This window comes from Vombatus ursinus, unplaced genomic scaffold, assembly GCF_900497805.2.
Source record: "Vombatus ursinus unplaced genomic scaffold, bare-nosed wombat genome assembly UNPS02009205.1, whole genome shotgun sequence".
NCBI classification, from domain to species: Eukaryota; Metazoa; Chordata; class Mammalia; order Diprotodontia; family Vombatidae; genus Vombatus; species Vombatus ursinus.
The window spans coordinates 5,762,028-5,774,988 of record NW_020948983.1 but is presented as its reverse complement, the minus strand read 5'-3'; the positions used below and the strand labels follow the sequence as shown (position 1 = coordinate 5,774,988).

Genomic DNA, 12,961 nt, shown 5'->3' with positions numbered 1-12,961 from the left:
CTTTCTGTGAATTTATTTGTGTCTTTCTTGCATTTTATATTTTAGAACTTTGTCTTCTTGGAGTAATGGGTACTAGAAGAAATAATTTCCTTTTTATTTGTTCTAATAAAGTCTTTCAAAAGAGATGCTACTTAATTTTTTTGTGAATTTTTTTGGTGTGCCTCAGTTCATTAGTTTATTGAATGGCACATCAGGTTGGGTAATGGAACTACAATTTGTCAAGTTCTTGTGACATCTCTTCAATGAAAAAAGTTCCATAGAAATTTATAGCATCATAAATTTTTGAATACATTTATTTATTGTAATTTTAGAACTCTTTAGAAATCAGTAGAGATATTTGATTATGTTCTTGTCTTAATAGTTTTTGGAGTCATTTTCTAGTTTTTGAAATTTGTGCCTGTGAACAGTAAAAAGCATTAACTGCCATGCCTTCTTACTTAACTTTTAAGTAAATGGTTGTTATTTTTCCTATTAGTTTAAGAAAGGGCAGCTTTAGAAAGACAAGTATTGCTAATTATGTACAATGTAATGAATAAAAGTAATTTTAGTTTTGAAAAGAATTATGTAATGAAAAACTATTCAAAAATTTCATTTTCACTTAGATTGAGTGATTCTGTTGTCTTTAAATTTGTTCACAATATAGCATTTGACTTGAATTTAGTCATTTGGGACAGTAGCTATAAAGTTGATATTGTTACAGCGCTGCTAATTAGAGTATCTATCTATTGAATCAATTAATCTTGAACTAATTTAATTTTTTCCAGTCCAAATGCAGTCCTAAGATTAAGATTCAATCATTTTGCTACAGAATGTAGTTGGGACCATATGTATGTTTATGATGGAGATTCAATATATGCACCTTTAATAGCTGTGCTTAGGTGAGTAATGATGTTATTCTTTCATGTTTCTATAAATTGAACAATAAACTATAAAAATTCAGCTTGGTTATAATTATACAAACATATGCCCCAAATAATTAAACCTAATTATTGACATTTAAATTCCACAAAATAGACATATGATATTCCTATGTTACTACTGCAGAATTGGGTTTTATATTTAATAATGTAAGCAATAATTCTTAGGTCTTGAAACACTTAGGGAGGAAATAGAAGTACTGTATTATCTTCAGTCAGTAATAAACATTTGTTAAATTCATACTAAGTGTCAGGCACTGAACTTAAGCATTAGAAGATATATTTTTATCAATGAACTTATATTTTAGAAGTTTAATGTTTGACTTTTTCTTTTTATATTGCTCTCATTTCTCAATAAACCATCTCCACTGAATGTTAAGCAAAAAGTTAAGCAAAACCCCATAATAAGATGACTGTGCAATATTGTGTTACTCCTCATCTCTCTATTGAGAAGAAGGAAATATGTTTGATCATTCATTCTCTGGGACTAAGATTGGTCACTAAAATTAATAAGGATTCAACTATCTTCTGATATGACTTTTGTTTATTTGATGCCAGTGGTATCAAATTCAAATAGAAATGGGCCCACTAAACTATATATCCCTGAAGTCTTCATATTAACTTAGAATACCCTTATATCAACATTATCCATATTACTTATTTTCTATTATATTTTTATTTATTTTGCTAAATATTTCCCATTTACATTTTAATCTGGTTAAGGCTGTACTTGCTGGTGGGTCATGCCGTGTATTTGACATCTCTGATTTGTGTCACTATAGTCATGTTTCTCATTCTATTTCTGCTTTGATCTAATTTAGTTTCTATAAATTTTCTTATGTTTCCTCGAATTTTCCTTATTTATCATTTCTTACAATACAATAGTAGGCTACTACATTCATATGCCACAGTGTGATGGACACTTTGATTCTAGCTTTTTGCTACCAGAAATGTGCCACTATGAACATTTTGGTATATGTAGGGGTCTTTCAATCTCTGTATGCCAGTAGTTTCATTAATTTATTTAACGAGTGTAGAGTATTATGTTGTATGGATTGCTGTGAACAAAGTTTCATCACCAAATAAAGAGGTATGGCTACAGAGGTTGTGATCTGAATAGTTGAAATAGTCTATTTACATCACTGGAAACAGATTTGTAGAAGTATAGGAGTCATGGTGCTTTCATTTTCTTGGGAAAAAAATCTTTTGGGAAAATAGGGGACATATAATTAAGTTAAGAAAAGCTTTGATAAGACCCCTATACATTCTGTTTCTCTCAGGGAAATGATGAAATTTCAGTTGTTTCATTATTAATGGTGGATCAATGAAAAAGTATTTATTAGATATTTACTATATTCAAAGTATTGTGCTAAGCACTGGGGATAGGGATAGGATTACATTGTAATTTCGTTGTCATAGGGAAATCTTAAGGGAGGAAACTCCAACTTCTTTTTTTTAAAAAAATTATTTATTTTTAGTTTTCAATGTTCACTTCCACAAGATTTTGAGTTCCAAATTTTCTCCCCCCCAAGATGGCATGCATTCTGAATACCCCTTCCCATAATCTGCCCTTCCTTCTATCTCTGCCCCCCCTTCTTTTATCCCCATACCTTTCAATTTTCCTGTAGGGCAGGACAGATTTCTATACCCTTTTGCCTGTATGTCTTATTTCCCAGTTGTATGTGAAAACAGTTTTTAACATTTATTTTTAAAACTTTGGGTTCCAAATTTTCTCCCTTCCTCCCTCCCCACCCACTCTCATTGAGAAGGCAAGTAACTCAATACAGGTTATACGTGTGTAGTCATGCAAAACACTTCCATAGTAGTCATGTTGTGAAAAACTAAATATATTGCCCTTAATCCTATCCCACCCCCATTTATTCTATTCTCTCTTTTGACCCTGTCCCTCCTTAGAAGTGTTTGCTTCTGATTATCCCCTCCCCCAATCTCTTCCCTCTATCATCCCCCTGCTCTCTTGTCCCTTTCCCCCCTTATTTTCCTGTGGGGTAAGGTATATTTCCATACCCAATTGAGTGTGTATGTTATTCCCTCCTTAAGCCAAATCTGAAGAGAACAAGATTCACTTATTCCCTCTCCCCTTCAGCCATCTATTTCTCTATCTATCTATATATACATACATATAATTTTTTCCCTCCAACAATCCTAATGCTAACAAAGGTCTCATGAGTTATAAACATCATCTTTCCACACAGGAATGTAAACAGAAACTCCATGTTCTAATGCAATTGGCACTTTCTCTGAAACTTATAGTCTTTGAAAGTTACCTGGAGCATTGGTGTCAAACCTAAATAGAGATTTGGGGGCTGCTGATCCATGCATGATGATGAACCCTGTGGGCCACATATTTGCCTAGTTTTAAGATATGATATTATCTGTTTTATTATACTTTATTTATTTGGTTAAATATTCCCCAATTAAAATTTAATCTGGATCAAGCTAGACTTGGGAGTGTTGTAGGCCACATATGGCCCATGGGCCACAAGTTTAACACCTCTGACATAGCAGATAGAGAGTTAGGCTTTGGAGTCTGGGAGGATTGAGTTCAAATCCTGCCTCAGATGTTTAATAGCAATGGGACCCTGGACAAGTAACTTAATCTCAGTTTCCTTATCTATAAAATAGAAACAATAATAATAATAATAATAATAATAATAATAATAATACCTAGCTCACAGGGTAGTTGGGAGGATCAAATGAGATGATGTATGTAAAGCACCTTTTAAACCTTAGAGTGCTACATAAATGTTAGCTTTAATTAGTGCTAGTACTCATAATTATAAAATTGCAACATAATTATAAATTAGGGCATAAAAGATTTGCCTTCTCCAATATAGTATAGTACATGTTAATAGAAAAACTCTTACTTACTATATATATATATATACAGAATGAAGTAATACATAAAAGACTATTTGACTATAAAGTATAGTACATATTTTTAATTTTAACTTCTGAATTTTGATAAAAATGACTGTTGACTAGGATTTACTAGGCTCATATTTTAAAACATATTTTATTGTTTTTTGCAGATCCTTCATTCCACATTATATATTTTATGTCACTCCTTCCAGAGAGCTATTCCTAATAGTAAAGATTTTTTTTTAAAGTAAGAAAAAAGTTCAGCAAAATTACCCACCATATTGCAGAAGTTTGATGTTATATGCAATGGCTCACACCTATGTTTCACAAGTCTGCAAAGAAATGGGGGAGTTGTCTTTTCAGATTTCTATTTTGGGGTCAGACTTGGTCATTATAGTTCTGCAGCATTTACTTTCTGTTATTTTGTTTTTTTAGTTGTTTGTTCAATTCACATTTTAGTAATCATTGTGTATATTGTTTTTCTAGTTTCTTTTTACTTCACTTTACATCAGCTCATATGAATCTCATGCTTCTTTGTGTTAATTTTATTCATCATTTCTTATAGCATGATAATATACAATTACATTCATGTACCACAGTTTCTTTAGTCGTTCCCCAGTTGATGGGCATCTACTTTGTTTCTACATCTTTGCTACACAGAGGTGCTCCTATACATATCTTGGTGTCTATGGGGCTTTCTTTTTTATCGACCTCTTTCTGGTATATACCTAGTAAAGAAATCTCTGGGTTAGTGTATATAGATGTTTTAGCTACTTTCTTCACATAAATCCATATTTCTTTCCAGAATGTTTGGCTATTCTTATATCTTTTGTTATGTTCAAAGCATGGCTTATGTATTCTTCTCACCTCAAACTAAATATTGTGCAAAACTCATCTTTTCCTCTCCTGCCCTCAATTGCATCCTTTCCTAGATTTTTTTTCTTGTTCATAACACTAGTATTTAAGTTTCCCGGTAATATGTGCTATGATGATAAGGTAAGGGGGACTTATTTTCTTTAAATGTGCTGTAGCATTCATCCAATGAATATTGTCCTTCAGAATTGTCACATTTGGAGGCTTCAAACTTGTTTCAGGAATGCTGCTATTCTGATTCAGTTTATAAACTGTGCAAGAAAATCAGCTATGTTACATTATAGTTCTAACTTAATTTGCATGACCTTGGGAAAGTCAGTTACACTCTGTGGATGTCAATGTCTTTATTTTTGAAAATAAAGGGGATAGTTTCCTTGCTCTCAAGGCTTACTCAGACTCCCATGAATCTATAACTTAATTTTGACCAAAAATGATTATGTAGCTGGATCTTATTCATCAGACTTCACTTTCAATAGTTGTTTCTCTGGTGGCAATTCCAAAGGAAAGTTTCAAAAAGTTTTTGATGGCAGTATCATTGGAGGAATTGTATAGCCATTTAATGGAATTGCGTGCTATATTTATTTTTAAAAATCATATCCTTGGACGTATTTTATAACACCTTGGAACCACTGTGTATTAATTCTTTGCATTGCAATTGATAATTTTCGTATCAAATTCTGTACATTTTTTCTCTAGATCTGGTCTTGGTGTCAAGAAGATGTGGGTTCTTTCTCTCCTCTGACATATTAAAGCTGTATGATCCTGGACAAGCCATTTAACCTCTATGTCGCTAGGCAGTTCTCTAAGATTATAAATTGACCAACAGTTGCCAGTTTGCATTGGTGGAATGAATTTCTCACTGGAAGTTCCTATAACATCACAATCACAGATCCATTCTATTATACATACATACCTGTGTCTGTATGACTTCATTATAATTGTTTAGAGAAGTGATTCCTGAAAAAGTTACCACAATTAAGAGGACCAAGAGAATCCAGAAACCATGTCAGTTAACAATAACCTGTCCCCTTATTAAATGGAAGTTCATGTAAGCCAAGGATAATGCTGGCTTAGTGTAGAAGTTTATTTGTAAAACATTATAGAGTAGAAATTTAGTAGATACTGCTTGTAATATTTTATGAAACAGCAAAAGGAAAGGCAACCTGCAGGAATCTCTATGTGAGAATCTGTCAGGTCAGGCTTTCTGAGGATATTTATAGATAAAACTGGAAGTCAGTTTTTATTACTTATGGCAGTGTGGTATAGCTGTTAAAGAACTGGTCTTGGAGCCAAGAAGACCTGTATTCAAATCCTCCCTCTGGTATATAGAGGAGGGAAAGCAGCAATATGTACACAGATAAGTCACTACAAGCATTTGCAAAGCAAATATAAAGTAATTTGGGAGGTAAATGGTATGGAGTGGTGAGAACACTAATAATTTATGGGATAGAGAAGACAGTAATCACCTCATACAGGAGATGGCGTTTGAAGGGAGCTAGGAATTCCAAAAGGCAAAAGTTAGAATGGAAGAGACAAAGGGAGTAGACAGTCTGTGAAAACCCGTGCTTGTAGGAGATAAAACAACTGAAACATAGAGTTAGGCCAGTTTGGTCAAAGTTTGGAGTGTGTAAGGGCGAGTAAAGTGAAAAACTAGAAAGTCAGGATGGAAATGTATTGTGAAGTGTTCTAAAGGTCAAGTAGAAATAGTTTTAATTTTATCTTACAGGATATATAAAGTAGATTCTTGGGCAAATATGTGTGACATTATCAGACTTGTATTTGAAGAATATCAATTTGGCAGCTGTATGGAGAATAGATTGGAGAGCCAAGAGACTGGAGGCAGTGAGACTAATTGGAGGTCTATTATAGTAGGTTAGGCAAGAGGTGATGAGGAACTAAATTAGGGTGATATCTGTGTGAATGGAGAAACAGGAATAGATATAAAAGATGTTAGTTAAAGAGAATATGTTGTCTGAAGGAAACACATGTGGTAGTAGGCATGGGAAAGTGGAATTCTATATTAAGAGGATATAGACATCCATGAGCCTGAAACTAGAAGCATGGTTGAGAACATTGGAATGGAATTGTAAGACCCACGTTCCAGTTCTGAGGTAACCTGACACCAAAGAGAGGGGATCAACCATTTTTTTTTTCCTCACACTTGCTGGCTCCTTATCATCTTAGATCCCCAGGGGAAAATCTCTTAAATCTTAGGTTTCATTTATGTTTAGGCTTCTAAAGAGATTAGTGGGCTCCTTTCTAGAAAAGTTCCTCATTGTGCACAGGAGTAGATAGCAGGTATAGGGCAGCTATTTATTTTCTCTACCACGAAACAAATGCTTAAAACCCTAAAGACTCAGGTATGCACTGACAATACTTAAAATAATATTGAAACAGTAATTTATAGCTCCTATTTTACTTTCCCAGGAGATAGGAAAAGACTTCTTGGAGACTTGGGATTACTGAACAGGTTTCATTGGCCACCTCAGTCTAAAATGTCCAAGCAGCATCTCATTCAATGTCCAAGTGTTTTGGCCAGCTGAACACAGGCTCATCCTCCTGCTGAAGGTTATTCCCTCTTAGAAAGGCATAGTTGTAGCTCCTGCTGAGCTAACAGCAACCTGGACCTCTCAATGGCCACAAACTTTTGGTAGTCTCCAAGACTAGGAACATCCAGCTCAAGATTGTTCTTCAGTCTCCTGAGATCAGGGAAAGAAACACAAAATAGGAGATGCAGCTAGAAAGCTCAGACCCAGCTTTCCCTGTGATATAACTTCTATATCTATTGCTGAGGAGGAAAATCACTTTACCTTTTCCCCAGATAAAAGACCCTCTTTAAACTGTATGTTACAAACAGAGCAGGTGAAAACTTGAGTAGAGGAAGTCTCTGCATCAGTGAAATCATAAGTCTAGATCAAAACAATAAAATCTCAACTTGGCCTTCATTGGTTCAGGACAGTCCTTTTATTCTTCCCTGATTGAGTTTCTGGTAATCTTTACAAAGGGATTGTTCCAAACCTCATCTTTTCTACTCAAGCATTCTACTGTTTCTTCCCCTGCCCTGTCCTCTTTAGCAGAGAAATTTACCTCTTACCAAGGCCAAGACGAGGCAATAGACATTTTTTGAAGTATTTACTGTGTGTCAGGCACTATGAAAAATACTAGACACACACACACACACACACACACACACACACTCACACTCGAATGCAAAAACAAAAGCAGTCTCTGTCCTCAAAAAGCTTATGTTCTAATGGAAGAGGTATGTGGAGGTGATGTACCTGCTGGAGGCATGGAAATTCAGAAACATAGTTTGGAGGGGAGAACATTTAGGGAGGGATATCATATCTATTTTCAAATATTTGAAAGTCTGTTGTATGGAATACAGATTAGACTTATTCTTTTTACTTTGAGGGCAGAAATAGGATAGATGGAAGCTCTAAAATCTATTAATTAGTATAAGGTAGATTTTGGCTGAACTTAAAGAAATTTCTAAAAATTAGAACTCTTCAAAAGTTTAAAATGCTCCTTCATATGGTAATGAGCTCACTGTTCTTGAAACCATTAAATCAGGGTTTTACTGCAAATCCCATCCTTAATAGAAGTTGGAAACAGGAGGAGTAATGATGTAAGGACTTGTGGTGTAAGCAATGTGGCTGTTAATGAATTTTACATGGGAGAGAGGGAACTTAGCTGTGCAAAACTGCATTTTGGTGAATGGATAGTAGTGGCAAGGACCCTCAAATATCAGGTGGCAGTGGTTCAAGAAACGATAAGGCATAAGAACTAAGATGATGTTTAGTTGCTGGCCTGAGCAGTGTTCACATAACTTATATTGAACTAACCCTCCTTTTGCCTGGTGATTTTAACCTAGTTACTTTGTAAAGTTTTTTTTTTCAGGGATGTGTTAAAAAATCACATGTATAATTTATACTATGGACACTTTTGTTTGTTCCTTTTTTAGTGGCCTGATAGTCCCTGAAGTACGGGGGAATGAAACGGTACCTGAAGTTGTTACTACATCTGGCTATGCACTGCTTCACTTTTTTAGTGATGCTGCTTATAACCTAACTGGTTTCAACATTTTTTATTCGTAAGTATTTGTTTCAAACTCAGAATTATTTTTGTCATTTAGGAAGATTGATTTTTTGGGGATTATTATACCAATAACATGTCAATATCCTAGTCTAAGGCTATAAAATCAAATTAATTTACAACAGAGGACTAAGACAAACCATGTTGTGCCAGATCTTTGGTACTAAGCCAGAGTAATAGATTAGTTACTGTTGAAAATGCATAAATATTTTCAAACATTGAATAAGGAGTCTTATTCAAAAATCCTTCTCATGCCTCATTGTGGAAGTGAGGTGAACATGGGTTTTCAAAGCTAAGGCAGCAGTAGGAGTTCTGTAGAATTCTAGCAAGCCAGAAAAGCTTCAAGTATGACCCTTGTGGTAGCTAGGTATTTCTTGTCAGAATGCAGCTGGTCAAGATTCGAGGCTTATTATCAGCTAGCCTGAAATTTGATGAATTTTTCCAGCTCTGTCACCTCTCAAAGAATGTCTTCTACCTTTTAGCGGGGTTGACATCTGTCTCCTTGGAAGACAGTGTTGCCCCCACTGACAAAAATAAGTTCCTAGGGGTATAGAAGTATGACAAATGGATAAGGTTCCTGGATGTGGCTACAGAAGAAATACTGGATTGTGAGTGCCAAGAACTCACCGTGGAAAAGGACTGCTGCTTTTGTGCCTGCCTTGGGCAACTATAGCAGTAGCCAGAAAATTTCATCAAGCATTACAGGGATGGTTAGAAAGGAACGTCTTCATTTGCCTTAGGCCCCATCCCTGGGGCTCAGAATGGATAGTTAAAGTACCACAGGAAAAGCTTGGCCAGTTATTGTTTCTAATCATGATTTAGTACAGAAATTGGAGAATAATTGTACCCTGATAGTCTGACGGTGTTATTAGACCTCATCCTGCCCTTGTGCTTAACAAATTTTGCTCACCTGAGCAGAGGCAGGCCAATTAAGTCATATAAGATGTTAATAAATAAGAGCTCATCTTGATAAAATTTATTTCTAGTATTTTTTAAATGTTGGAAATCCTATAGCAGTCTCAGCAAAAATGAAATTTAAGAGAAAATCCTAGATAATCTGTGAAACCATGTAATCAGAAGTTTTTGCGTATAAGAGTGTATGATCTGGCACAGAGTAGGCATCCATTAAATGTTTGTTGACCTACATTACTGAAACATTTTATTCTGCTCCCTTCAATTTCTATACTCTATGTTCATACACACATATAAAAGTTTTACTTATTTAGTTGTCAATATATGTGCTCTTCTAGTTGCTATTTCTTTGATTTATATGACTTGTTTTCTACATTTATGTTCCATATATTGTCATTTTAGATGTAACAAAATAGTCTTTTATGTTATGTCATAATTTGTTTAGTCATTCCATTGAACATATGGACATAAAGTTCATAAATTTCACTTTTTTGATGTTGCACATAGAAGGGTCACAAATATTTTTGTACAGGTAAGTATATTTTTCATTTTTCATTGCATTCTCAGAATATAGTCCTTATCATTGGATCAAAAGGTATGACCAGTTTTGTAATTCCTATGGTAAAATATATTGCCAGATTTTACTCCAAAGAGATTGTATTTATTTATAGTTCTACGCACAATTCATGCTATTTTCCTTGTAGCTCTGCCAATATTGAGATTGGATACTTTTAACCACTTTTGTCATACCTAATGTGTATAATTTTGCACTTCAGATTTGTTTAAATTTGTGTCTCTCTGATTATTAGAGAGTTTAACATTTTTTGAATAATTCTTTATAATTTGTGTTTCTTTTTCCACAAATTTTCTTCATATCATTTGGCTATTGAGGGAAGGAGAGGAGATTAGGGAAAGAAATAAGCATTTGTATAGTACCTACTACATGCTGGACACTGAGCTAAGTCCTTTACAAATATTATCTCACTTGATTATCACTACAGTCTGGTAAGGTAGGTACTGTTATTATTCACATTCTCAGGTGACCCTGACCAGTTAGTTGGTGTCTTAATGCCAGAATTTACCTTGAATCTTCTTGACTCTTGGCCCTGTACTCTATCACCATGCCACCTAGCTTAACTTAAATGAAGTTAAATGTATTATTTACATTTTTCATCAGTTAGTGATTTTGGAAACCACACTTTTATTAGATGCATTTGTGGCAATTCACACTTCCTTTCTTGTAATCTGTGACTTTTATTTTGGTTGTGTATTTTTTTTTGTCATGCAAAATTAAAATTTTATATGATCTTTGCTATCTTCAATAGTTAAAGAAAAATTTGCTTTCATTCTACAATTAAGATAAATATATTCTCCCTTTCTATATATCTGCATATTATGTATAAAATAATATTTAGATCCATAATCTAATAAAAAATTTCCTTTTAAAGTTTTAAATAAAATTGCATATGTATACTACATTGCCATATTGTACTCCAAAAAGATTGTATCTATTTATAGTTCTTTCAACACTGATGCTATTTATGTTACCTCTCCAGGTTGAAAGGTGACTTAAAATTATGTCTAATTACTTTATTAAGTCAACTTAATTCCAGCTAAAAGATGTGGGAATGAGCCAATGAGCCAATTCTATCATCTGAATACAGAGCATTGTATATATATATATATCATATATATATTTGTGTATATATATCATCACAATTTATTCTCCGTTTCTGCTTCACAACTATCCATGTCATCCTTCTTGGATGCACTACTCAGTTTTTTTTTTGTTTTTTGTTTTTTGTTTTTGTTTTTGTTTTTGTTTTTACAATTGCAGTTTACACAGCCTCACACATGAATTACTAGAGTTTAAGCTCCATTGTCTTGGTATCCATACTATTATGTTCGCATATTGACTTTAACCCATTCCTAGTTTATACTCAGTTCATCTTGGATACTGCTGATTCTATGTTTCTCTGGGCACCTGGGACTATTTCTTCCTTAGTATCTTTTATGTAGGTATTTGGTCATATATCAGTTTCTAAGATAAAGGATCCTATTCTTTTCCCCAGATACTATCCCCTTATTTCCTAAAGAAAATATGTTTTAAAGTCCTGCACTCTGAACATAAAAGTAGCTAGGTACGTTCCCTTATGGAACTTTCTTCCTTCCATCCTGAGCCTTGACCACTAGATCTTTTTTTTTTTTTTTTGCTCTAGCCTTTCACCATTTTTTTTGTCCCTTAACCATCATAAAAAATGTAAATATGAAAATTCTTGCATAATGTGATTTATTGCATGGAATTAGATATATTAGAGTAAAATTTTTCCAAGATTCCCATTTCACTCCTCTGCTCCCAAACTAAAGCCTCCTCACAACCTTTATTATATCTTCCTTTTCAGTCTTATTTCATAAACATCTGATACACACTCTAGTCTCTGTCTTCACCCAAGCTGTCTCCTATGCCTATAAGATTATATTTTCTTATTTCTACCTCTCAGAATTTAGATCTTTGATCAAGAATCACCTCAGGTGTCATTTTGTTTATGAAGCCTTTGCTGGTCCCCCAGTTCTTTCCTTCCTCCATTTGGCTTATGTTTACTTCTCTGCATAGGTATTGTATCCCACCAGTAGAGTGGTAGAATTAAAACTCCCTGAGGGGAGACATTATTTTATTTTTTCCTTTGTTTCCCCTATATTTAGCATAGTGGATTACGCATACTAGGTATTTAAAATATTTATTGAATTGATTTGAATTTGTTGAAATTGTTCTATAAAATATTCCAGAAACATTTAATTGTCTACAAAGTACTCTTCTAGGAACTCTGTGTGTGCGCTGTGTGTGTGTGTGTTAGAGAAAGGGGGAGAGGAGGGAGAAGGAGAAAATTGGATTCAGAGAATTAGAAAAATTAAAATGTGTGGTCTTTACCCTTAAGATTGCAATCTAGGAAGCAAAAATAGATGCATGATTTTTCATGATTACCAAATATTTGTTACATGCTTATTATGTGCCAGGCACTGTGCTAAGGTCTGGAGATAGAAAGAAATAGTGAAAATAATTCCTGACCCAAAGAATGTTTCATTCTGATGGGTAGACATGCACATAAATAGGCGTAAAGATTCACACAGAGTAGATAGAAAAAAGTCTTAGAGAGGAAGTTAATAGCAGCTGAGGGGTCTTGAACAGGTGACATTTGAGCTGCCTTAAAATTACTAAAAAGGTTATAAAGTAATATATTAATCATTAAAATAGTATATATTGCCTATGTAACAAGTGATGAAAG

General features: G+C 34.0%; 1 protein-coding gene across 4 annotated transcripts in view; it reads left to right on the top strand.

Moving 5' to 3' along the window:
* Nucleotides 1-12,961, top strand: part of ATRNL1 (attractin like 1) — a 1,209,934-nt gene that overhangs the window by 58,059 nt on the left and 1,138,914 nt on the right. For all 4 annotated transcript variants that reach the window (XM_027852049.1, XM_027852052.1, XM_027852050.1 and 1 more), the window contains 2 exons: nt 765-878; nt 8,635-8,763. In XM_027852049.1, the coding sequence (XP_027707850.1) occupies nt 765-878; nt 8,635-8,763 (243 nt within the window). The remainder of the gene's footprint in view (nt 1-764; nt 879-8,634; nt 8,764-12,961) is intronic.